Source organism: Trachypithecus francoisi, unplaced genomic scaffold (genome assembly GCF_009764315.1).
Source record: "Trachypithecus francoisi isolate TF-2019V2 unplaced genomic scaffold, Tfra_2.0 Lachesis_group10, whole genome shotgun sequence".
NCBI lineage: Eukaryota > Metazoa > Chordata > Mammalia > Primates > Cercopithecidae > Trachypithecus > Trachypithecus francoisi.
Window position 1 is genome coordinate 26,412,851 of NW_022681455.1, and position 27,294 is coordinate 26,440,144.

Below are 27,294 nucleotides of genomic sequence, written 5' to 3' on the forward strand. Positions count from 1 at the left end.
AGGCTTTTGTTTTGAAGAAGGTTCTGGATGTATTTCATAATGATTCTTCTCTCCCTGCCAAAGCCACAAGAGGATCCTTCTCAGATCTTCACTGCAAGTACCTGGTGGGCTTTCTGATGCCCACAAAATTGTGGGAGCTTCTCACTTTCATGGGAGTCCACAGTTGGCCTCCAGCTTTTTGTCAGACTTACCATTTAAATGTTCTCAAACATGAACTTCCAGGACATCACACACTCATGATTTTCTACTATCCTGACATTTGCAGTCTTTTTAGCAGATCTCTCTCCCTCTCCCTGCACCATGGGTATTGGTCATCTCAGGATCTGTCCCAGGCTTTCTACTCTTCATGCCGTTTGAGACAACAGATGATCTGATCTGCCCTTTCAGGAAGAAATGTTCCATCTACCTACTTGGTCCAGTTAAAAACCCTAATGTCATCCTTGACCCTTCTCATCCTTACATCTAAGCTGTTGATTCTACCTCCCAATTTTCTCTCAAACACATCTATATTTCTTCAATTTCACTGCTACTTTCTTGCTCTAATTGTACATTATCTTTTTTACAATTACTGTGACATTTTCTTGCCTCCAGTTCTGCCTCACTCAGTCCATTCACTCCACAGCTAAATTTTGGATGTACACTTCTGAACTATTACTGTAGCAAAAGTAATATGTAATAACTGTAATGCAGAAATATAAAATATGCAATATAAAAGAAATACATGTATAAATGATCCCAACACTAAGGAAAGAATATTGATCAATAATTAAATAATTGGTGGATAGTGAATGACAACATATAGCAAAGTGTTCAGTAGGTTTTAAAAGCTGTGGGTTCAATAAATGCTCATGAAGCTTGTTCAGGGGCTTGAAAAATACGTAAATTGAACTTTTAAAGAAAAGGAATTTCAGGTAAGAAAAAACATATATAACATGAAACAATATTTGTGATGGTTTCAGGGAGGTCATGTTCTCACATTTCAGGTGCCAAGGCCACTGTACATCCAGACACTGAGGCCATGGACTTGGTCTGCAACCTCCATGACGGCCTTGTAGATTTGAAACTGAACTCCAAGGAGCAGTTGTGCTGTGAGTTCCAGGGTTTGGGGACAGAGGAAACACCATTCCTTGGAAGTCTAACTTCCTTGAGAGGTGTCCCTTAGACATCTAGTGTCCTGTGTTAAGGCAGTCCTTATGCTCTGGGGAAGGAGCTCCTTCTTAATTGATGGGGTAATATTTTTTAAACAAGGAACTGTACCCATATCTGGGCATGAAGCCAGAGAAATCCCTGAGGGCAGGGCCAGGGCTCTCAAAGATTTTCAGGGAGATTCCCAGCCTTTTTAAGTCTTGTCTATTCTTTTTCTTTTTCTCTAACTGGCCACTTCGTATATATGGAGGTTATTGATTTTTTTGCTTTTATGTCCTGATACTTTAATAACTATTCATTTTTTAGTTATTTGAATTATCTACATCGATTATTTGAATGTTCTTTTTTTCGTTTGTTTTTTTTTTGAGACGAAGTCTTGCGCTGTTGCCCAGGGTGGGGTGCAGTAACAGGAACTTGGCTCACTGCAACCTCTGCCTCCTGGGTTCAAGCGGTTCTCCTGCCTCAGCCTCCTGATTAGCTGGGATTACAGGCACCCGCCACCACACCCAGCTAATTTTTGTATTTTTACTAGAGATGAGGTTTCACCATGTTGCCCAGGGTGGTCTCAAACTCCTGACCTCAGGTTATCCACCCACCTCGGCCTCCCAAAGTGCTGGTATTACAGACGTGAGCTACCGCACTCAGCCTTTGAATTTTCTACATATATGACTTCTACGAAGAAAACTATAATGTATTACTCAGAGAAATTAAACAGGAAAACTAATGGAGGAGTATATTAACAGTTGAAGTGGGCAATATTTTAAAGGTATTAATTGTCCCCAAACTGATTTACAAATCCATTGTAATCCTAATCAGATTCCCAATAAGCTTTATGATAGAAATTGACAAACAGGGTTCAAATTTAATACACAAATCCAAGGACCCAAGAAAAATCAGTGCATTCTTTAAAAATAACAAGACAGAGCCGCTGCTCTATTACATATCAAAACTGATAAAATGACAATAATCAGGATTGTGTTGTCCAAAAATAGACAAACAAATGAATGGAACAGGCTTAAACAAATATGGACATTGATTTACATCTAAAGTGGCACCATAGAACAGTGGTGAAAGGACTCTTGTAAATAAATGGCATGGGACAATTGTATATCCTTTTAAACAGACAAAGAACAAAAAGGAAAAAATCAAAGAAACTTGACCCCCTACTTCACACTATACACAAAAAACAATTCCAGGGGAACTAAACATGAAAAGCAAAATAAAGCTTATAACAGTATATGGTAAAAAATTAATCTTACCCAAAAAGAGGTCTAGCCTTTGCCCTCAGCTACTGGGAGATGAATTTTAGAGCCTTGAAATGTCCTCCCTGATAAGTGTGTCTTTGTTTACCTGGAGGTTTTGACCACCACACAGTCAACAATGTGATTTATAATAGGAACTTTCAGCCACACAGTATCAGCTCTACCTGTGGAGGTAGACTAAAAGATCAGCCATGTGAGCAGTCAACCATGGCAGGCCATTAAAACTGCACACTGAGGCTCGGGTGGGTGAGCTTCCTTGACTGGCAGATACAGTTATCCTGTATCTAGTCTCTACATGGTTTTAGTTCCTTGTGGTCTACTGCAGTCCAAAAATAATAAATGGTAAATTTCAGAAATAAATATTCACCTAACTTTTATACAGTGTATTATTAACAATTCTATTTTATTGTTATTAATCTCTTACTGTGCCTAATTTATAAATTAAGCTTTATCATAGCTATGTATGTGTAGGAAAAAACCAGTTAGATAGAGTTCAGTACTATCCATGGTTTCAGGTATCCACTGGGGATCCTGGAACATATCTTTTGTGCATAAGTGGGGACTGCTCTGTCCTTCATGTGTATTGTCACACATTAATGCTGGGAAAGTAGTACTGTTCATGATATTACTGGGAGAGGACAACTGGAAGCTCATATTTGGAACTTGCCTGGATTGTGCCTATATTAGTTTCCTAGGGCTACTGTAACAAAGAGCCAGAAGCTAGTGTGGCTTAAAACAACAAATACATTCTCTTGCAGTTCTGGAAGCTAGAAATCTGACATGAAGGTATCATTAGATCTCTGCTTCCTCTGAAGTCTATAGGAAAATCCTTCCTTGACTCTTCCTAGCTTCTCGTACTTGCTGGCAACCTTTGACATTCCTTGGCCTGAAGCTGCATAACTGCAGTCTCTGCCTGTGTGTGTCTTCACGTGACCACCTTAGAAGAATACTAGTTCTATTTAAATATATATATATACACACACACACACACACACACACACACACACACTACTTCTTATAAGTCACCAGCCCATCATACTATGATATAACCTCATCTTAACTAATTATATCTACAACTATCCTATTTCCAAATAAGGCCACAATTCTGAGGTACTGGGAGTTGGGACTTTAAACATATCTTCTGGGGACAAGGGAGATCTGCATACAATTCGATCCATAATACTGCCCTGTGTGTTTCTTTCCTCAGCTGATTTTAATTTGTATTCTTTGAGTTGTTTCCCCTTTTCAACTATTACAAACAATGAATTTTGCTGTGTATGTGTCTTGGTATATATGTGCACACATATCTGCTGTTTGGCTGTTTGTATACCTAAGAGTGGAATTGTTGGGTCAAATGCTAAAATCTTTTTTAAAGTAGTTGTATAATTTTACATGCATATGAATGACATATAATAAGCTATATATCCTATAATAAATTGTAAGCATGAGGCTAACAGCTTCAGCAAGTTCTGTGAGTCCTTTTAGCAAATTACTAATCTAAGGTTGATTGGGAACCACAGACCTCCCAACTTACAATTGGTATGAAACAGAAGACAAAGTCCAGGTCTGGAACCATGGCTCACACCTGTAATCCCAGCACTTTGGGAGGCCAAGGTGGCCAGATCACTTGAGGTCAGGAGTTTGATATCAGTCTGGACAACATGGTGAAACCCCATCTCTACTAAAAATATAAAAATTAGTCGGGCACGGTGGCAGGTGCCTGTAATCCCAGCTTCTTGGGAGACCGGAGGCATGAGAATCGCTTGAACTCAGGAAGCGCAGGTTGCAGCTGAGGTCATGCCACTGTACTCCATCATGGGCGACAGAGTGAGGATCTGTCTAAATAAATAAAATAACAAAATACAACCTAAAGCCTAACAATCTCAGCCCTGGAATTCTATTCAATTGCACCATGTTCAGCGGTGGTAACTGGAAACATCAATGCTCATCAATAAGAAATGGATGAATAACTTATGCTACTCCATGTGAAGGATTTCTTTTTTCATGACAGGGTTTTAGAAATGTTGGGTTAAGAGAAAAGCAACATGCAGAAATGTATATAACATCATTGTACAAAATTTGTATTATTTTTGTTTTGAGACTGGGTCTCATTCTGTCACCCAGGCTTGAGTGCAGTGGCAGCACGATCTCTGCTCACTGCAGCCTCTACCTCCCAGGTTCCAGTCATCCTCCCACCCCAGCCTCCCAAGTAGCTGGGACTACAGGTGCGTGCCACCGGGCCTGGCTAATTTTTTGTATTTTTTGTCAAGACGGGATTTCACCATGTTGCTTAGGCTGGTCTTGAACTCCTGAGCTCAAGCAATCTGCCCACTCGGCTTCCCAAAGTGGTGGGATTACAGGCGTGAGCCACTGCACCCAACCTTTTTTTGTTTTTTAAATTAATAACCCTAATCAAAAGACAAAACAATTATGCATACGGGGCCAGGCACAGTGACTGTAGTCCCAACACTTTGGGAGGCCAATGATCGCTTGAGGCCATTTCTAGACCAGCTTGGACAATATGGTGAGACTATCTCTACAAAAAATAAAAATAAAAAATTAGCCCAGCGTGGTGGTGTGTCCATGCAATCCCAGCTACTCTGGATGCTGAGGTTGCAGGATAGCTTGAGTCCAGGGGTTGGAGGTTACAGTGGGTTGTGATTATGCCACTGCAGTCCAGCCTGGGCAACAGACTGAGACCCAGTCTCAAAAGATAACGTTTTTTTTTTTTTTTTAAAAAACAAACAAAAAACTATGCATGTGTATAGATAGGTGTATGTAAAATACTTAGTTCAAAGAAAAACATGTATATTTCTCACAAAAATAGGTAAGAATTTTTTTTTTTAAAGGAAAACAGGTAGCTACATATTAGTTTGAGGAAGCGGGAACAGGGATGTGATGTGCCTGTATCCCTGACTTTAGACGATGGAAGGAGCTAAGCAAAACAATTGAAAAAAGACCGACCGTTTGAAAAATACAACTAATTATTGACTCATATGCACACGCTCAAACATAAACTTTTAGAATTTAGCTGCACTAAGTGAGTAAACTTGGCTCATCATATGCTCTTTTTGTCAGATGTAAACAAAAAAATTCAGTTATTAAAATCTGAACCCCAGAATTAAAATTGCAAAAGCTTAAAGGGGCAGTTCTGAGAAAAGGATCTTCAGTATTGAATGTGTGGGCTCCACCAGGGTTGAAAATCCTGCACGATTGATGAAACACGATCCAGTTAAGCACAGTAATTTTCAAATATTATCCAATCAGGGCGCTACTGTTTCTAAAAACAGAGAAACCGAGCAAGGGCTTTAGAATTGCAGCTCTAAAACTCCATTGCAACTAAGCTCCTTTGTCCTGATGAGGGCCTAAACCAAGTCGACAGCCCGTAAGTGCACCCTTGGTAAGGCGCTGCGCAAAGCAAGAGCATTTTGCGTTTCAAAGCTTTGTCATGATGGCGCTGCAGAAAGCGAGCGAGCTAGGCCTACCTGGCGGGGCTTTCAGAGGACGCCAACGTGGGCGCCAGTCACGCCAGCAGGGTCACCGTCATTCCCAAGGACAGACAGCTCGCTAGCCACTCCTGCGGAGAGGGCGTGATTAAACCATGAATTTTGCTAACTATCCCAGAAGCATTTCTTAGGACCACCCAATTTCAGAAAAGACTAGTTTAGCAATATTGACCCAAGAACGCAATGTCCGCACTTTAACGTTGCGTAATTAAAAAGCCTCAAGCCTGGGACTAGGCTTCAACCTTGGTTCGTTACAGTTATGACTAATTAGCTTGAGGTCGTGAGATGCGGGACTTCGGGCTACTTAAAAAAAAAAAAAAAAAAAAACAGGTGATCTCAAACTCGACTTGAACTCGGTGCATTTGAATTCACCTTGCTATCTTTGATAGCCTCATCTGGCAAGAATTTACTACTCAACCTATGTTAAAGTTCCTATTGACTCTCCAAGTGATTCCAATATAAATGAGGGCGTATTGCATTTGCTTGGGAAATTTCATCTGTGTACTACAGCTCTTTTCCTGAAATGTGTAGGTGGCTCTTAAAAGAGCCGTTGGGTTAGTAGAAGTTTCCAACCGAATTTACTTTTTCTTGGGTGCCGCTTTCTTGGGTTTGGCAGTCTTTGGCTTCGTCACCTTAGCCTTGGCCGCCTTGGGTTTTATAGCCTTGGTTTTAACAGGACTTTTAGCTACTTTCTTGGGTTTTACAGCTTTGGGTTTTTTGGAACTCTTACAGGATTTCCTTGTTGCTGCAAGCTTTTTAGCATTTTTCGGAGTCTTGACGTTCTTTTTGCTAACCCCCGTGGCCTTTTTGAGCTTTTTAGATGCACCCGTTGCCTGGCTTTTTGCAGCCACCTTTGAAGCGCCGGGCTTGGTTTCTACGAAGGACGCCTTCTTGTTGAGTTTGAAGGAACCCGAGGCGCCGGTGCCCTTCGTCTGCACCAACGTTCCCTTGTTTACCAGGCTCTTAATACCCAGCTTAATGCGGCTGTTGTTCTTCTCCACATCGTAGCCTGCGGCCGCCAGCGCCTTTTTAAAAGCAGCCAACGACACACCACCACGCTCCTTAGAGGAGGAAGCAGCCTGCACGATCAGCTCTGACACGGAAGAGCCAGCAGGCTTTTTCTTAGAGGCCACTGCAGCCTTAGCAGGTTTCTTTGCCTTCTTGCTAGCTGAAGGTTTCTCAGGAGCAGCAGAAGCGGCGGGAGCGGGAGGCGCCGTTTCGGACATGGTGACTAATACAGCACACAAAGTAAACTGGTATAAACCTGACCAACCAGATGCGAAAAAAACAAAAATAAGGCCCCGACTCAGCCTATTTATAGGATGGGACTGCGCAGTGATTGGTGCCCGTCAGTGCCCGCCCCTCGCACCCTAGCGCCCCCTGCGCGCTGCAGAGGGTTTCGCCCAGTCTCAGAGAGCACCTGGGGACCTCTAGGGCCTATGGTCCTGCTCCCCTCAACGCAAGCAAACATACCGAAAAAGCCGCTCCAATTGCCTCATTGTGAAGGAAATTATAGGCCGACTCCCGCCCAGTAACATCAGAGGGTGCCGCTTGTCTCTCAAAAAGCAGCTCTTTTTTAGGGAGTAGGTTGATGGGGAGCGGTTTGCAAATGCAGCCCCACAAGCATCCAAAGAGTTTTATTAGAAATTTTTAGAGTTCCGTTGCCAGAGATGTTTGTTTTAATTTGCAAGAAATGTAAAATACAGTGTTTTGAATAGTTGGGGAGGGAGAGGAAAGTGCGGGTTTTAGGCCGTGTTAGGGCTAGTTGTCATCAACTCTATTACATTTTCTGGCAATGTTTTAGAGCGATGTGTCTCGCGAATACCTTTCACATTAAAGAAGAATGAATCGTACACAACACCAGAATTCACTAACGCTGCAATTAATACTCAAACTGCAAGTGTAGAAACGTTTCTGCACTTGCAACTTACTCCACAGTCCAATGTGGGATGCACTTCAGGAATTTCCAATGCCGTTTTCATCCATACAACATGCCCCAAATGGGTGTTAAGGTTTACAACCTGTGTTCCATGTCAGCACATGTAATCAGCGCACCATGACATGGTCAAGTCATTCTTTTATTCAGCAAAGATTTATGGGCCTCACAAACCTGCGAAAGGCTGCTGGGTCCAAGAAACCGGTTCCCCGACAGGCATTCTGCTGGGGAGTTAAGTTTCCTTAGTGTGAAAACAAACGATAAGTGTAAGCACACCCTGGGGATAAGATTTTATGGTAACCTCTCTTTAGCTTGTTTGTGGCTGTTAAGAGCATTTCAAATTATCAATAAGCTAAAACGATCTCACATTGCCAGAGACTCAGCTAACGGCAGAACAAAAAAACTATTAAATCGACATCCACTTCTACAATCCTATTCTGGATAACCCCCTAGCACAGCGGAGAGTGAGGGAATGCGGTCTTATTTCCGTTCGTGCTGTTGTAGTTTTCAAATAAGTCTGAACTGTGCAAGTAACCTGAGCTTTTCCCCTTTTTCTTCAAACAACGTGCCAACCAAATAATGTAGTGGTCCCATATAACTACTGTACCCATCTTCTTTACCAGTGCTTCCTACGTCCATTTTATTGAGAAGCCACACATTCAAATATTTCACGTAATTTCTTAAAATTTGGAAAATAACAGTTGGAAACTATACATATTGGTTTGACGGCTAGTCAGTTATGAAACACAGGTATACAAAATTGGAAGGTTTTTGTAAGTACACCCTTTATGAAAGATATAAACCTTTCTTAATGTAATAAGCGAGGTATCTGAAAAAAAAAAAACGCAACTTTTAAAAGGAAATACTCCGAATTATCTGATTAAGGAGCTTCCACTTTAAATAATGGGTTCTGCCTCCCTTGTTTCCATTGGGTTAAACTGGCTTCAAATAAAATGGGAACGCTCCATGCAAATAAAGGATGATAGATCTGCTTTCTAAATGGCTGTTCAAGAAAATAGCCTAAACCAATCAAAAGATAGAATGTGGCCTGTCTCCTGTGAATTTAAAAAGGCCACAATCCACTTTTTAGTGTTTTGAGACTTTTTAAATAATTGCATTAGCTCTTGGCAGTGCTAAATTATGTTCCTTGCGGACTACCATCCAGTTTCTCTTGGGCCAAGTCCACCTCCTGCTCCGCAAGAGCAACAATTCCCAGCTAGTAGTACCTGGCGGCAGTGCTGGAGAAACGCCATTTATTGACTGGCAGAGTACACCTAGGCTTAGAAAACAAAAAAGCTGCAGAACACTGCAAGTTTAGGATTCAAAGAGCATAATCAAGAAAAAGACGTCTCATAGAAAATGTTTCTATGAGGAATAGTGTAATCCTACTATGTTTGAGATGCTTTGTAGATTTCAATGTCGCTACTAAGTCAATTAAAGTATTACAAAGGAATGCAATTCTTGTGAAAGGTTTCAGAAATTCCCGTAAAGGCTACATTTCCGGAGAGGAGGATTCCCTCTTTTTTTTTCCCCCTAAAGAGCTGAAGGTTATACAGAACTGGAGAATTATACCTTTGGAATCAATGCCTTGTTTTATGGAAAATAAACACAGCCTTCACGTTATGAAAACCAGATGTATAAGAGGACAACAGATTAAAAAATTAAAGTACAAGCCGGTGTAGTGGCGCTCCCCTATAATCCCAGCTACTCCGGACGCTGAGGCGGGAAGATCCTTTGAGCCCAAGTTAAGGCCAGCTTGGGGAACAAAGCAAAAGTGAAATAAAATAATAATAATAATAATAATACCACTTTAAAAATAATAATCTGTAGAGTTGGAATAGAATATAGTAGCCGGTGAAACTGCAGATTGTTGATGGCTTAAAGATAGGCCAACCAGAGCTTGTAACGTCATATTTAGCGTCTTTTATCATCCAATCACTGTACTTTACTTACTATAAATAGCAGAGAAGCTCGCGGACGTATTTGCGCTAGTGTTGGATATTATCTTGTGCTGTTTTCCTGTCATGGCTCGTACTAAGCAAACTGCTCGGAAGTCTACTGGTGGCAAGGCGCCACGCAAACAGTTGGCCACTAAGGCAGCCCGCAAGAGTGCTCCGGCCACTGGCGGTGTGAAAAAGCCCCACCGCTACCGGCCGGGCACTGTGGCTCTGCGCGAGATCCGCCGTTATCAGAAGTCCACCGAGCTGCTGATTCGTAAACTACCTTTCCAGCGCCTGGTGCGCGAGATTGCGCAGGACTTTAAAACAGATCTGCGTTTCCAGAGCTCTGCTGTGATGGCTCTGCAGGAGGCGTGTGAGGCCTACTTAGTTGGGTTGTTTGAGGACACTAACCTGTGCGCCATCCACGCCAAGCGCGTCACTATCATGCCCAAGGACATCCAGCTCGCTCGCCGCATCCGCGGAGAGCGGGCGTGATTACTCCGGCAGCTCTGACGGTCCAATCAAAGGCTCTTTTCAGAGCCACCACCTTTTCAAGTAAGGTAGCTGTAAGAAGCCAATCTATAGACGAAAGGGGATGTATTGGGAGCACTTTTCGTTTTAATATTTGTCACTGAAGGCTTCAAAACCATTCGATTTTGGCTGCTCACTGTGACGCGCCTGTGATTCAAGCACTTTGGGAGGCTGAGGCGGGCGGATCACCAGAGGTCAGGAGTTTGGGATCAGCCTGGCCAATATGGCCGAACCCAGTCTCTACGAAAAATAAAATAACACGATGGGCGTGATGGCGAGCGCCTGTAATCCCAACTACACTCGGGAGGCTGAGGCAGGAGAATCGCTTGAACCTGGGAGGCACAGGTTTCAGTGAGTCGAGATCGCGGTTATGTACTCCAGCCTGGGCGACAGCGAGACTCAGTCTCAAAAAAAAAAGAAAAACATTCGACTTAAAATAGTTCTGGAGTCTGAATGGGTTTTTATTTCTTAACCCAGTTCCTCAAAGCCTGTAGCTCTGTTAAGAAAACAAAAGCCATTGGTCAAGCCAGCTTCGTCACCCCCCGCCCGTCTCTCCACCCTCCCCCAACCGCCGCTCCCGCCACTTCCTGGGGCTTGGAGGAGGGGTAAGGGAGGGGACTGTAGGCGTCACATTTCCCGCCTGCGCGCTTTTCATTTTGTGTCCGCTGGGGGTGGGGGAAGGGGTAACGTAGATATATAAAGATCGGTTCCCCTATTCTCTCTCTCTCTCTCTCTTTGGTTAATTCTTAACCCAGTTCCTCAAAGCCTGTAGCTCTGTTAAGAAAATAAGTCATTGGTCAAGCCAGCTTGGTCCCACCCCCGTCTCCCCACCCTCCCCCAACAGCTGCTCCCGCCACTTCCTGGGGCTTGGAGGAGGGGTTGAGGGAGGGGATTGTAGGCGTCACATTTCCCGCCTGCGCGCTTTCATTCTGTGTGCGCTGGGTTTGGGGGAAGGGATAACGTAGATATATAAAGATCGGTTCCCCTATTCTCTGTCACTTGCTCTTGGTTCACTTCTTACGAAGTCATGTCTGGACGTGGTAAGGGCGGGAAGGGTTTGGGTAAGGGGGGTGCCAAGCGCCACCGCAAGGTGTTGCGCGACAACATCCAGGGCATCACCAAGCCGGCCATCCGGCGTCTGGCCCGACGTGGCGGTGTCAAGAGGATCTCTGGTCTGATCTACGAGGAGACTCGCGGGGTGCTCAAGGTGTTCTTGGAGAACGTGATCCGTGACGCTGTCACCTATACGGAGCACGCCAAGCGCAAGACGGTCACTGCTATGGACGTGGTCTACGCGCTCAAGCGCCAGGGACGCACCCTTTATGGCTTTGGCGGCTAAGGTTGCTGCTTTCTCCACAGCTTGCATTTCTGAACCAAAGGCCCTTCTCAGGGCCGCCCAACTGAACAAAAGAAGAGCTGTATCCATTAAGCCAAGAAGCTGAATGTATAATTAACATGAATGATAATGAGCTGACATCCTAGAGAGGAAAGATTACTGGAACTGCAAGTTTGCCCTCCACTCACTAGATACGGGTAGGGGAACAAAGATATTCCAACTCTGAAGAGTGAGTGGGAAAAAACATTGAGTTAAAAATTTGTGTTAGTTTCCAAGGGACAAAGAGAAGCGCTGCCCAATCAGTGAGCGCCATTCGTACCTGTCAACCAATCAGAACTGATAAGCTAATGTTTCCTGAGGCAAGCAGAGAGTCGGAGGGGAAGCTAAAAAGCTTATTGAGAAAGGACAAAACCCTGTTTTAGTAAATATATATATATATATTTTTTAGCGATTAGGAAATAAAATAACAGAGACTTTTAAGTATCCCTCAATCATGTACTGAGAGCAATACTCTATCGCCACCAATACACTTTGCCTCGATTTAAAAGATCCTGAAAATTGAAACCCCAGTTAGACTCCTGGAATACCCAGGACACTAAATTCAGGGGCGATTAAAATCTGTTTTAGAGAGAAAAGTCACTTTTTTCAGTGTTACCCGGCCTTCAGCAGTTGGCCTTTTATTTTCCCCCTTTACGTAGAAATTGAAATTTGGGTGATAGAAATATTCTGAAATTAAATTGTGATGATGGTTGTACAACTAAGTAAACATGGTAAAATTCATTGAATTGTAGCTAAAGTGGGCAAATTTTATGGTATGTTAAATATCAATAAAGCTGATTTCTTTATATACATTTACATATTTTTATATATGCAGAGAGAGAAATGATGCAGGCAGGGTGGCAGGACATGAGGTTGGTAGCATAGACAATGTTGGTCTGTGAAGGGCCACCTGTGCTAAACCTGTGCTAAGCCTGGGGTTTGTCCAGTCAAGTCATTGTAGCCACAGTTTTAAAGGATGTTCCTGAGGCAGTTACGTGTTCCGGTAGTACATCTAGCTTCAGAACTCAGCTGGAAAACAGATGTGAACTTGAGATTAGCTAATAGGGAAATATCTTACTCTCATCTGAGTAAATATTCACAAATGCCTCTCATTGTGTTCTTTTTGGTACCATTGTTATAGAGGACTGGTTTCAGCCTCACTATGTTAGCTTCAGTGATGGATTCCTCTTTATTTTGAGGTCCTGTTTTCCACCTGACAGTTTTCATCCAGGATTTCTTGAGTACCCAGCTTGGCTTAATTTAAAACAAGTACCCAGCTTGGTTTAATTTAAAACTGACAATGGAGAGAATTCATAGCTGCATCCTGGAATCAGAGGAGCAAAAATGAGCCTAGTATGGAGTGTGGGTCATTTTATGCCTTTCTTAGCTGGTATTTTAAAGATAATTTATTGATCTCGTATGCCAGATATTGTTGTAGACATTGGGGTACATAAGTTAGCAAATTTTAATTCCCGTTCCTGAATTTCAGAGTCAATGTAGAGGGGTGTGTGGATATAGATTACCCATATGGGAGCTATAGTCGCTGTAACAATAGCCATGACTAGCTCCTGTTATGTTTTGCCTGGCCTTTTTAACTCATAGCATTGCTGATAGGTCATACTCATCTTAGGCATACTTGCCACCACCTTGGGCCTTCTTCAATCCTAACACTCATGCAGTCCTTGTTCAGAACGAAGATGTTGCTTAATTTGCAGCCCCTAGACTAACCCCCCAGATTTTCTAAAGAGGAACTGCACACTGATTGCTTCAGGCAGTGGCAGGTCAAGGAATGAGAGATGGGGAATTGATTGTGTTAGCATTCTAGTGGGCTTAGTGGGGAGCCTGGAGACTTACATAGAAGATTCAAGCATGCATTCATTTAACAAACCTCTATAAACTGTTAAGTGTCAGCCCTGTTCTGTTTGTTAAATATATTGTTACATATATAGTTACAGGTGGGGAAATTTTATATATATATATGCTATTGAGGATACTCAGCTATATACCATATGCTAAATGAGCAGAGAAGCATATTATTTTACAAAGGATGATTATGGGAGGTCTCTTTGTTAAGGTTGGTATTTGAGGAGAGGCTTGAATGAGATGAGATCTAGAGCTATTCAGATATCCAGGATAAGATCCTTCTAGGGAGAAACAACAAATATAAAGGTGCTGATGCTGGAAATGCTTGGTCCATTCCAGAAACAGCTAGGAGGTCAGTGAAGAGAAAGAATTGGGAAGAGAATGAGGTCAGAGGGTAGCCAGAGTACAGATCTAGTAGGGACTCCTAAGTAGGTTGAGAAACTCATCCTAGTTTGCTTGGGACTTTCTAAGTTTCAGCACTGAAAGTCCTACACCCTGAGAAACCCCTGAGAGTCAGGCAAACTGTAATGATTGGTCATCTTACTTGTAGGCTATGATAAGGATGCTGGATTTTATTATGAAGGTGATGGAGAGCCACTGGAATGTTTTCAGTAGACAGTGGACATAATACCTTTAAAAAGGATCACTGTTGCTACTGGATAGAGAAAAAATTGTATGATAGGGGGATTAAAAGTGAAAACAAAGACCAGTTAGGGCTCACTGTGGTCGTTCAGACAAATCGCCATGGCAGCTTGCTCCTAGAGAAGCAGCAGAGGAAACAATGAAAGGTATTCTGATTGATTTTCAACAGAGCTGACTGCATTGGATGAAAGTTTTAAGAAGCTCAGAACAAACAAGATTGCACAATTCCTGGCCCAAGCTGCTTGAAGAATGGAGTTCTATTGATTGATGTGACAAATATCAGAGGAAGAACAGACTTGGGGTTTATGTGTAAACATATTTATTTTGGACAAGTTTGAGATGCCCATTAGATATTCAAATAGATACCTCAAATATGCAGTTGTATATGAGTCTAGAGATTTAAGGTCAGGGAGATGGTTTATAATTGCAAACATTTATTTAGAGACACAGTTTCATTCTTGTCTACCAGTCCTAAGTGTAATAGCACGATCTCAGCTCACTGCAACCTCTGCCTCCAGGGTTCAAGCTATTCTCCTGTCTCGCCCTCCCAAATAGCTGGGATTACAGTCGCTCGCAACCATGCCGAGCTAATTTTTTTTTTGTTTTTTTTAAAGTAGAGACGGGGTTTCACATTGTTGGCCAGGCTGGTCTCGAACCCCTGACTTCAGGTGATCCACCCATCTCAGCTTTCCAAAGTACTGGAATTACAGGCGTGAGCCACCGTGCCGGGCCTATTTTTCTTAAGCTCTATATTTCGTTCTGAAGCTTGAAGTGGGTGGAAGCAACCTGATAGAATTTGGAGAGGTGGTTAAGCATCCTGGGAATAAGAAACAGCCAGAAGTTGCCACCATCACAGGCTTTGGCATTGCTAGAAGTTAACGTGGCACTTACAGCTAGGCCTTGGTGTTCTGTTGAACATAAACTATGTCACAGAACACAGAGCTTGTAAGGGGTGAGGCTAGTTGAGTTAGCCGAGAAAAGGAGTCCAAGAACTGAGCCAGAGTACACCAGAGTATGTAGTGGAGTACAGTTTTCTCATTCTTTAGTAGGGCTATGTAGAGATACTCTCTTTTATGGGTATAGAGATCACACTCTAGTCCCTTCTGATGAAAACTTTACAGTTCCCACTCATTTACTACTGCAAACAATGCTGTACTACATTATGTTTGTTTTTAGCCGTCTCATCCGGTCTCAGCATTTATCTGCTGATGTCTCCCACATTTTTATCTCCAGCTCAGACCTCTCACCCGAACTCACTTACTCAACTATCTATTCACTATGTCCTCCTGTGGGGAGAGGCTTGTTAGCAAAGTAACCAGACAACAAAGTTGTTTTTTTGCTGAAGTAGCCCTCTATGTATTTGTTATTAAATCAAAGATGCTGAATATTTGGCTGACTTCTAAATTTGGTCACCTAACTTTGAAACACTTCCTAGGTCGTACAGTTTGAAACTTGCACAATTAAAAAAATCAGTTTTGGAATTTACAATTTAAGGCAGGAATAGAAGACTGTTGGGTTGACAGGTACAGTGAATATTATGCAAGAGTCATGGAAGAATCCTTTATCAGAAACGGCTTCCATTTTATAGCTACTGCCACGGACCTCGGAGTCAGAGGAAATGTGAGTCCTTATTTATAAAACAGACTCCCTTAGTCTACTAAGTGGGAATTTACAAACTGCGTAGGCAGCCTGCCTAGGATAGCCTCCAGCCTGAGGACTGAAAATAGCAAAGCAGCTTGAACTGCCATTCTTACTCGGGGGAAAGGGTAGGTGACATCACTCAGCACGACGCCAAGCTCAACTAAAAATGGAAGTAAAGGCTTCTGGCGCTACGGGCAGGGGTGCGGTTGAGGGCAGGTGTTACCAGGGAGGCTAAAAGTACAGATCTTGCTGACGTTGCTTAAGTCAGATACGCCTGGGAAACACCTGACATCTATTTTAATTCACCTAATCACTCGCAGCCGGCTAGTATCTTAGACTCCCGTACAAATAATGCAATTTGTTTTTTTAAAAAAGCTGAACAACTCATTTATCGGACTCGCGCTGCAGTGTTAAGTTGCTTTATGAGTCAAAACCATAGCATTAAAGTTCATAGCCCGCTTATCCCAGAGACCGCGTTTGCTCAGCTGACTTCTGCTTTAGCAGCCGCTCAGACCAAAGAACCTGGTCTCTCCCAACCGGCCTGTAGAAGTTGTTTATACTAGGCAAAGTGGCTGAGTAAAGCTGAGATATTTTCCGAAAGGATACGATCACAGCTCTTTCTGAGAAAGAGTGGGCGGCCCTGAAAAGGGCCATTGGAAGGAAAACTGACTAAAATATTAACCGCCGAAACCGTATAGAGTGCGTCCTTGGCGCTTGAGCGCGTAAACCACATCCATGGCAGTGACAGTCTTGCGCTTGGCGTGCTCCGTATAGGTCACCGCGTCCCGGATTACGTTCTCCAGAAAAACCTTGAGAACACCTCGGGTCTCCTCGTAAATCAAACCGGAGATTCGTTTAACCCCACCACGTCTAGCAAGGCGCCGAATAGCCGGCTTAGTAATGCCTTGGATATTATCCCGCAAGACTTTCCGGTGGCGCTTGGCGCCTCCCTTGCCCAAACCTTTACCGCCTTTGCCGCGACCAGACATAGTCAGGTAAATATGAACAGAAAAGCGTACAGAAACAAAGCAGGCTACGAGAATTTATACACGAACATCGGACCTTATTGAGAACTGAAAGCGGGAGTGAGGCTAAGGAGGCGTTGCTGCCTCACCCTTTGCTCCGCCCCTCGTGGGGCAGTGACCTAAGGACTGTGAGAGCCAACACAATAGTTTCACTTTTTAATCCCTTCAGTTTTTCACTCCCGTTTACGACACTACTATTTGAATCTGAAGCTATACCCTAGACTGAGAATTTTAATAAGGGCTTATATTAAGGGCTTTCATTAATATGCCAGAGTGGTAGCCTTTTTAAGTCTTTCAAGTGCCTGAAGACATATTGACTATTTAAAGGTACTTAAAAGAGCAGGTGTGAAAAGATCACTCTGGCCTCCTGTTTTCTTGAAATCTGACCTGTTTCTTAGAAGCAGTAGCTGAGATTCTCATATGAAAGATGTTCTCTCTGTACTTTAAACAAAGCAACATTCTTCTCAAGGATGGGAGGCTAAAGCCAAGAGAATTCTGTACAAACCTTGCACTAGCACTTGCTGGTTGCTTTTCTACCCAATTACATATTCTAGCCTTTGCTTTAGCGCATTTTTACACTTTTACTATTTGTCCAATTCATTATATAAGTAACTGCTTTTTTAGGCCTTCATTTCCTTATGAGAGCACCTGTGTCACGTAAAACCTGTGTTAAATAAATGCATATACCTTTCTCCTGTTAATCCGTTTTATATTAATTTAATTTGCTGGTCCAGCCAGAGCCCTAAGAGGATGGGGGTGGAGTTTTGCTGTCCTTCACACTGTACCATCTCATTCAGAAGAGGGTGATTGTTAGCTATGTTACATTGCAAACATGCCTTCTTCTGTAAATTGGGTTATGATGATACTCAAGGAACTTTTAATTAGCTGATGTGAACGAGGCATGAGAACAGAGACTGTGGAAAAGAAATAAATATTACATAATATGGCTTAATTTTAGATATTACTACTTTAAAAATCTGCCCAGAGTTGGGATATTGTCCTGAACTCATTTTTGGGTTTTCACTCCCAACACTATATCGCTAGCAGCAACTATGTGTGTATTAGTAAGGATTGTTTTTTTAAAATCATAGCCTGTAATAACGTACAAGGTGTTGACAGATTTTTTTGCTTTTCATATGTGACATGTTAAAACTGCCTGAAATTTTTCCTTTGTTCTCTTTACAAGGTGCATAACCATAGCAGCTTTTGTGCTTTCCTATAGCCAAGCCTGGAGTGTAGTTCAAATCTCCATACACGCTTCTCACTGTTGTTTTACATTTCCTGAAAACATTCGTAAATCACTTCTGTTGGAAAAACTGGAAGAGCTACTGCTAAATTTTTAAGTCTGAAAAATGCACCCCGAACTTGACTTCTTTGTCTGAGAATCTTAGCCTTTTCACCCAAATCTAACAAACCAAAACTGATTTTTAGGCTTCAACAGTGTCAGGCCTCTGAGCCCAAGCTAAGCCACCATATCCCCAGCGACCTGCACGTATACATCCAGATGACCTGAAGCAACTGAAGATCCACAGAAGTGAAAATAGCTTAACTGATGACATTCCACCATTGTGATTTGTTTCTGCCCCACCCTAACAGATCTATGTACTTTATAGTCTCCTTAAGAAGTTTCTTTGCAATTCTCCCCACCCTTGAGAATGTACTTTGTGAGATCCATCCCCTGCCTCCAAAACATTGCTCTTACCTCCACCACTAATCCCCAAACCTATAAGAACTCATGATAATCCCACCACCTTTGCTGACTCCTTTTTCGGACTCAGCCCACCTACACCCAGGTGAAATAAACAGCCATGTTGCTCACACAAAGCCTATTTGGTGATTTCTTCACACGGACCCGTGAAACAAACAGCATTAGCTGTAAACTTCAGCCTGCAGCATAACATCACTTTGTGGTGACTGGGCAGGAAAAACCCTGTTTAACCGTTTCAGGCACGTCGCTGTGAAGAGACCACCGAACAGGGTTTGTGTGACCAACAAGGCTGTTTATTTCACCTGGGTGCAGGCAGGCTGAGTCCGAAAAGAGAGTCAGCGAAGGGGGATGGGGTGCGGCCGTTTTACAAAATTTGGGTAGGTAGTGGAAAATTACAGTCAAAGGGGGTTGTTTTCTGGCTGGCAGGGGTGGGGGTCACAAGGTGCTCAGTGGGGGAGCTTTTGAGTTAGGATGAGCCAGGAGAAGGAATTTCACAAGGTAATGTCATCAGTTAAGGCAGGAACAGGCCATTTTCACTTCTTTCAGTTACTTCAGGCCATCTGGATGTATAGGTGGAGGCCACAGGGGATATGATGGTTTAGCTTGGGCTCAGAGGCCTGACAAACTGAACAACTGGGAACAATCAACAGTTAATGCACACAAAATGTTGTAGGGAGGCTAAATTTTACCTCTACTTTGTTAAGGTCTCCAACTGGACCTGATATTTAATTTGCCATAAAACAGATTAGCAGAACGAAAGCATACAAATGTATGTAATGTAAATTTTATGGGACAGGAGAACCCTCATAAGAAAGTGAAGACCCAAAGAAATGGCAAAAACTAAATGCTTTCATATTAAGTTAAACAGAGGCAATTGTGAGAAAGTGAACCATATGGGGAGATTAAAGGAAAATAGGATTATTTTAACAAGGTTTGTTTGTGTATAGAAGCCTCTCGGCTATGACTCTCTGCTGTGTTTGTGCAAAATTATCTCATCTATGACTCTGCTGAAAAAAATCTCTTTTCTCCGGGTAAAAGGAGAGCATTTTTCACATTGGAAGTTTTATTTCCTGTTTTCAGAAAGAAAGGGTTAGAAGAATTCTCTTTTTGAATTGCTGTTTTTGAAGTCCCTTTAGCTCAAAAGAATCCTGATCCCACCGTGGTCTATTTTTGGATGTTATATTCTGCAAACAACACCCCCTTTTTGTCTCCAATCTCACCTTAATTACTCCTCTAATAAAAAACAATAGATTCTTAATATACTGATATTAAAATGTTTGCACTACTCACGAATACAAAATGCTCAATAAATTTTCTTTCACAAATGAGGATTTCATCCATTTTTTTTTTTTTTTTTGAGACGGAGTCTGGCTCTGTCGCCCAGGCTGGAATGCAATGGCGTGATCTCGACTCACTACTACAAGCTCCTCCTCCTGGGTTCAAGCCATTCTCCTGCGGCAGCCTCCCGAGTAGCTGGTACTACAGGCGCCCACCACCACGCCCGGCTAATTTTTTATATTTTTAGTAGAGACTGGGTTTCATCGTGTTAGCCAAGATGGTCTGGATCTCCTCACCTCGTAATCTGCCCGCCTTGGCCTCCCAAAGTGCTGGGATTACAGGCGTGAGCTACCGCGCCCGGCCCATTCTTTAAGTATCAACTGTAAATGAAGAGTTACAGCAGAATCCTTGTTCTGTTGAGGAGGGGGCAAAGAATGTAAATGAGGGAGTGAACAGCTGGACTGAGCTACCACCCCCAGTCCATCTGATCCTCAGACAGTAATGTCACTTTATTATTTTATGCTATTGGTCAGACCCCGTACCTCCAACACCTTTTTTTCCTACAGATCAAGAAAATATAAAAAGTCAAGCACTGTACATCAGATCCAGCACACCTGTAACTGGAAAAAACAAAATACCTTCAGCTGGGCCCAGAGCTTGGGGTAGTCACCTTGATATAGACCAAGTCCATTGGCATCTCTAACATACTCTGTCTATGGATAACAAATGCCTATGCCAGGTAGAGTAGCTTGTATAAGAGTCAAGAAAAACGAAATATAAAACACACAGACATACTCATTTTCATAATTTTTAAAATGCAAATATTACTTTGTAAACCAAACACTGCTTTATTAAAAGCTGGAACACAAGTGAATTTAAGTAAACAATGCAATTCAAATTTAATCTTTTGTGTGTGTGGTTTGTTGTTGTTGACAGTTGGTCAGGTGATTTTAGTATGGTACATCAATTTACATTCTAGATGTAGGCCAAGAAAGAATGTTAGGTGTAAACAATATTTATTGTAAAAAAGAATGTGAGGCAAGGTCTTTGGAATTAGTAGTTGTAATGTTCGACAATCTGTGGTTGTTATAAAGTTAGTTTGTAAAATGTAATCTAAAAGCTGTATGATAAAAAAACTACAATAATATAAAATATTCAAATTAAATTTTAAACATTACTTTTGTTTACATTCAGTATTCCCATCCCTATAAATTTTCTTTCAGTATTCAACCCCCAACCTCCAGAAAACCGAAAAGCAAGATCAACAGAAAGAAAATGGTTAAAATTTGTAAATTCTAGATTTTAATAGATAACTACAGGCAACAAGTAGTGGGAAAACAAATGTGGCATGTCATGGTGCATAGTCCTAGAGGAGACAAAGCAATGCAACCAGCTAGACTATTTACAAGCAAAGCTACACATATAAAATAATTAATATATAAGGGATTAAATTATGCTTGGTCGACAGATTGACAGATGAAAAGTGGGTAGCTAGCTATGGATAAAATGAGAGCCAGTTAGATCCCTGCCTCACATTTTGCACCAGAGTAACTTTCAGGTTAATGTGGACAGCCAAATGAATTAAAAAATACATATACACACATATGAGGAAATCTAGGAGACTATGTATTGAACTGAGAAAATTCTTCTAAGCATTTTGAGGAAGACATTGGAAGTCGCAAGACACAACTTTTCAATCTTTTCAAAGCTTCACAAGAGCCTAGTGCCAGTTAACCACTTGCCTGGTTTTTCCCTTGTATTCTTAGCCTTAGAAAGTTGTTTTAAAAAATGCCAATTATAGCAAGCTAGAGGCCTGAATGATGGACAGGTGGACTTATACAGGTTCTCCTCCCCAAATAACACGTAAGAAGATCAAATAGTCTACACTGCAAAACTGGCTAAACTACATTTCTGTTAATGAGCTTAAGAGCATAGTCTAGTGCTTTCTGGGGATCCTTAATTAGTTTGGTGTTGTCAAAATTAACAAAAAAACGTAGTTATCACAGCTACTTTCGTTGGAATAATTCGGTGGCTCTGAAAAGAGCCTTTGGGTTTTAGGACTGATCAAAATGTAACTAGGTTTACGCTCTCTCTCCGCGAATGCGGCGAGCAAGCTGTATATCCTTGGGCATAATAGTCACCCGCTTGGCATGAATGGCGCAAAGGTTTGTGTCCTCAAAGAGCCCTACCAAGTAGGCCTCGCAAGCCTCTTGCAGTGCCATCACCGCTGAGCTCTGGAAGCGAAGGTCGGTCTTGAAGTCCTGGGCGATTTCTCGCACTAGGCGCTGGAACGGCAGCTTCCGGATCAGCAGCTCGGTCGACTTCTGGTAGCGACGGATCTCGCGCAGAGCCACAGTGCCCGGGCGGTAACGGTGAGGCTTTTTCACGCCGCCGGTGGCTGGCGCGCTCTTGCGAGCAGCCTTGGTAGCCAACTGCTTGCGTGGCGCTTTACCGCCCGTGGACTTGCGAGCAGTCTGTTTAGTACGAGCCATGGCAACAGGCAGATAATGCTCGCCTCAAGAGACGTTTGTGAAGGAAAAGGAAGAGCTACTCTTCTTTTATAGAGTCAGACCACCAACTATTGGACGCAAGAAAATTCAAAAATCCCCTCGCCCTTCTTGGATTGGTCCATCTCTGTGCCTGTTTGAAGACTAAGAGAGGCTCCTGTTCATTACGGTAGCTACTCTGACGTCATTTTCTTAACCCCTTACCTGCTATTACACTGTGGCAAGTCTTGTACTGGAAAAGCTTCCTAGTCTTAAAATTTACAACCACACAAAACAACGCGGAAACCTCCAATTGTTTCTAGTTAAAATATAAAAAAGAAATTAAGGAATATTGGAGGCGATTAGGGAAATTTCCATGTGTTATTTATTTAAAATGATGTTTTTCTGGGTGTGGCATGAGTAGTGTGGGCAATTAACAAAATGCCCTTAGCCGGGTGTGGCTGCTCCCGCCTGTAATCCCAGCTACTCGGAAGGCTGTCAAGAGGATCGCTTGAGCCCGAGTTCGAGGTTACAGTGAGCTATTATCACCCCACTGCACTCCAGCTTGGCCGACAGAGGAAGACTCCACCTCAAAACAAAGCAAAATATCCCCCAAACTGGAAAAAAGCTCCTTATTTGGGGAAATACATGCTGAAATGTTCAGTGGTAAGGTGTACGCTCTCAATTGTGTATGCCATCAATTGCTAGAGCAAATGGTGTGACATTTTCAAACTGTTTTACCATGTGGGGTATGCGGGTTTTGCTTAACACTTCCATTAAAAATACTTAAGGAGTGCACCCATGGGTATAATTTCCTTCCTCCAAAATGTAACTGCTGTATGTGAAACTTAGCGAGGATCACCCCTGCCTGTAAAAGTGTTTTTTGTGCTGCATGGCATTTCTCCCACGTATCTAGAGTTTCTGAAAAGGTTTCCATGGATCTAGATTTCTGCAGGACAAATTACTAAAAGTGCCACACGAAAATCACCAAAAACACCTCAAAACATCTGTGTGGGCTGCATAATACAAAGCACAACAGCTCATTTAACGGAAGTCGTAGGTGGCTCTGAAAAGAGCCTTTGTTGTTAGGCTGATTTTGTCTGACAGAAAAACAGAGCAGTGTATGAAGCGTTAACACTTCACTTTCCCTTGGCCTTATGATGACTCTCAGTCTTCTTAGGCAGCAGTACCGCCTGAATATTAGGCAGAACGCCGCCCTGAGCGATGGTCACACGCCCCAAGAGCTTATTAAGCTCCTCGTCGTTGCGGATGGCTAACTGCAGGTGGCGCGGGATGATACGGGTCTTCTTGTTGTCGCGGGCCGCATTGCCCGCCAGCTCCAGGATCTCGGCGGTCAGGTACTCAAGCACCGCCGCCAGATACACCGGCGCGCCAGCCCCGACGCGCTCGGAGTAGTTGCCTTTGCGGAGCAAGCGGTGCACCCGGCCCACGGGGAACTGCAGGCCTGCACGAGAAGAACGAGTCTTAGCCTTGGCGCGGGCTTTGCCGCCTTGTTTGCCGCGACCAGACATAACTAGTTCAGGCAGAAAAAAAAAATACCCACAAGAAAATGTAACGAGAATATGTCAGGAGGGAAGGCAGACAAGTATTTATACTGACTGGAGGTAGGCTGTGGGGAATTCTCCCATTGGCTAATGTCAAATACCCAATGGGAAATCAGAATCTTCATCCTTCATTTGCATATAATCCTTCCATCTGGTGTAAGGTTTATGTTTGACCCAAACCCCAGTATGGCTTGAGGAGCCTTCGACTTGAATGCTAACAATAATTGAACCAATTAGGATTTTGTCAAAATACCTTTTTTAACCATGAATGGAGGTTTTGTTCTGGTTATTTTGACTTTTAGCCGCTAGTGCTTTTCCGGGATTGTGACTCAGGGTTTTGGAAAGGAGTGGACTCCGACCAATTTCTAAATAGATATTTAAGAGGTCCTTCAAACTGGGCACAGTGGCTCATTCCCGTAATCCCAGCACTTTGGGAGGCCGAGGAGGGCGGGCCAGGCGTTCGAGACCAGCGTGGACAACATGGAGAAACCCTGTCTCCAGTAAAATACCAAAAAAAGAAGGGGGAAAAAAAAGAAAAAAAACCGGGCTTGGTAGTTAGTGCACGCTTGTAGTTACGGTTACCCGAGAAACTGAGGTGGGAGGATCGCTTGAACCGGAGAGGCGGAGGTTGCAGTGAGTTCAGTTAGAGCCACCACACTCCAATGTGGGCGACCGAGCCAGGAGACTGTCTCATAGAAAAAAAAGGTTGGGTGTGGGGGAGGGAAGAAAAGGGAATACCTCAAATCCCAGCTGTGGAAGCTTATAAGCTCTCTGATTCATAAGGGAAAGAGAAGGGGATGTAAGCAACTTAGGGAAGAGTATATGATTCGGGAGAAAAATAAATGGGTGTTTCAAAGAATAGGTGACAGCTGTGACAAAGTCTGTTTAGATGGTGTTAACCGCCAGTCTCCTCTACTGTGATACAGTTAATCTTCTCTGGTTGATGAGATTCCCCAGGGAAGTGAATCTTAACTAAATTCTTTTTGAATTTTTTTTTAATTTTTTAAATTTTTGATAGGAGTTCAGAGAAAGCTCCTCCCTGAATTTACTGTTTCCTAGGTGCCCTCAGTTCAAAGAAATCAGCATAACAAAGTGGCATACTTTTGAGTTGCATTTCCTGAACTTTTTCATAACACTGAATGAGGAGTCTCTGGAATCTTTCAGGAAATGAGAGAACAAACATTCCATAACACAGAAGTACTCAAAATGGGATTATTATCATAAAGGTGTTTCTCTGACCTTCTTCTGCTTTCCTGTCTCTAAGTCCCATTCTCCCCAAAGGCTAGCCATAGAAACCAGAATTCCTCCTCAAGGTAGGCTATACAAACCAGAACTCCTTTTCCCCAGAGCCAGCCATAAAACTTAAAAATATTACTCTAAGCGACCTTGTTTGCCCGTAGGTCATAAGACCCCCTCATTCTAAATGAGGGTCTTGTCCCATAACCAGAAGGAAAGAACGCTGCACTGAGAGGTCAAAAAGAATCTTGACACACAAGCCTTGCGGGACTTCCCTACTCAGTCTGTTAGCATTCGATGTACCCTATATAGCTGTTTATATTGTTGAACCTAAGCATGAAAATGGGCAATTTCCCCTGTATCTTTCAGTCTTCATTCTAAAATCTCCGGTGAAATTGTGATGAAATAAACATATATGCCTTTTCTCCAATTAATCTGTGTTTTGCCAGTAATTTTCAGTAAACCTTGGGAGGGCAAAGGGGAAGTTTTTCCTTGGCCCCAACAGTATTATTACAGCCATTGTCTCACTCTCACGTTGAGGAACCTAAAATCAAGAGAGATTGCCTAGAGAAATCTTGCTGTTTTTCCTTTTATATTCCATGAGATAGGAGCAGATGGGGTATAGATGAAGGTGGATTAATTATTCCAGGAATTTCTGAGGTATCTACGACTTGTATCTTTGGTCTACTTATACTGAAACAGATGGCAGAAGGAAAAAGAGACATGGGTGTAAGAAAATCTGCTCCTGGCTGGGCAAGGTGGCTCATGCCTGTAATCCCAACACTTGGGAGGCTGAGGCGGGTGGATCACTTGAGGTCAGGAGTTCATAACCAACCTAGCCAACATGGTGAAACCCCAGGCTTTACTAAAAATACAAAAAATTAGCTGGGCATGGTGGTGGGAGCCTGTAATCCCAGCTACTCCGTAGACTGAAGCAGGAGAATCGCTTGAACCCTGGAGAGGGAGGTTGCAGTGAGCAGAGATCGCGCCAATGCATTCCAGCCTGAGCAAAAGCGAAACTACGTCTCAAAAAAAAAAAAAAAAAAAAAAATCTGCTCCTAAGCCAATACTGTCACAGAACTATGGATTTGATGCAGAGAAACTGTGAGGAAACTAAAAGTGCTGATTTTTAGTTTCTTTTTTGCCTTTTCCCAAGTCTTCTGACTCTGGTGATATTTTTCCCTTCACAATATTCAACCTCCCTTTTCAAAATGATAATGATCTTCTCCCTCAACAATAGCAGTAAACATCAGTAACCACTGGCTCATTTTCTTAGAAAAGGTGCGAGATTCATGATGAAGATGTTAAAAAGTTATCTCAGATACTGCCCTAAAGAGATTATACTCTGAGAAGGGAGGACTTACATACCTGAAGATTAAATAGCAGTGCACATTCTGCATAGAAAATAAAGATTTTGAGCAATATATCATACAAAAGCACATAGAAAAGAAGATTGATCACTGTAAATTAGAAGGAGTTAGAGAGTTCACGAGGGAGGTGTATATCCAGCATTAGTTCAGCATATATTTACTGAAAACCTGCTAAGTGCCAGAGAGTTCTAGGTGCAGGGAACATAGCAGTGAAAAAGCAGACAACCTGTTTCCTTAGGGTGCTACTTGTCTTGTAGGAGGAGGTGCATAATAAGGTAAATACATAGTGAAAATGTAGAGATAAGTGATGAGTGCTATGCAGAAAAATAAAGAAAGGGGTTAAGAAAAAAGAATAGGGATAAGGAGGAAAAGTTTCATCAGGAGAATGTCATTTGAATTCAGACCTGAAAGGAAGTGAAGAAGCCAGCCAAGTAGGATGGATAAATACTTCAATAAAATGCTGGATGTGTTCGAAGCCAAGAAAATGTCTGGAACCAAGGGTAAGAAGGTACAGCTATTGTAACTTCCTGAACAAATCGTAGGCCATTTTGGAAAGAGCCCTGGATATGTACAGGGCTAGATAAAATTTGAAACCAAGATTAAGGGTAGCTTCAAAAACTCAGACTAGAAAGCAGGAGTATATCCAGTCACAATATCAGTAATCTATACGCCACTGGTCCATGGATGAGAAAAACTCTTGTCATCCAAGTTACCTTGAATTAAGCAAACCAACAAGCGCCTGGCATGTGCTATTAGCAAAACAACTTGATGGCAATCCTTTCAG

The 27,294-nt window shown here is 42.6% G+C and overlaps 4 protein-coding genes across 4 annotated transcripts; 1 reads left to right on the forward strand and 3 right to left on the reverse strand.

Moving 5' to 3' along the window:
* Window positions 1-6,436: 6,436 nt before the first annotated feature.
* On the reverse strand, window positions 6,437-7,244 carry H1-1 (H1.1 linker histone, cluster member). The gene has a single exon (XM_033219874.1). It carries the CDS (start codon window positions 7,138-7,140, stop codon window positions 6,493-6,495), a length of 648 nt encoding a protein of 215 aa, XP_033075765.1. The 5' UTR covers window positions 7,141-7,244; the 3' UTR covers window positions 6,437-6,492.
* A 3,390-nt stretch (window positions 7,245-10,634) lies between these two features.
* On the forward strand, window positions 10,635-14,219 carry LOC117088343 (histone H4). The gene has a single exon (XM_033219547.1). It carries the CDS (start codon window positions 11,349-11,351, stop codon window positions 11,658-11,660), a length of 312 nt encoding a protein of 103 aa, XP_033075438.1. The 5' UTR covers window positions 10,635-11,348; the 3' UTR covers window positions 11,661-14,219.
* A 604-nt stretch (window positions 14,220-14,823) lies between these two features.
* Window positions 14,824-22,390, reverse strand: LOC117088347 (histone H3.1-like). Its single transcript, XM_033219550.1, has 2 exons — window positions 22,014-22,390; window positions 14,824-16,844 (listed from the first exon to the last, which is right to left on the reverse strand). Exons 1-2 carry the CDS (start codon window positions 22,343-22,345, stop codon window positions 16,520-16,522), a joined length of 657 nt encoding a protein of 218 aa, XP_033075441.1. The 5' UTR covers window positions 22,346-22,390; the 3' UTR covers window positions 14,824-16,519.
* A 1,008-nt stretch (window positions 22,391-23,398) lies between these two features.
* On the reverse strand, window positions 23,399-24,129 carry LOC117088334 (histone H2A type 1-B). The gene has a single exon (XM_033219537.1). It carries the CDS (start codon window positions 23,869-23,871, stop codon window positions 23,479-23,481), a length of 393 nt encoding a protein of 130 aa, XP_033075428.1. The 5' UTR covers window positions 23,872-24,129; the 3' UTR covers window positions 23,399-23,478.
* Between the last annotated feature and the right edge of the window lie 3,165 nt (window positions 24,130-27,294).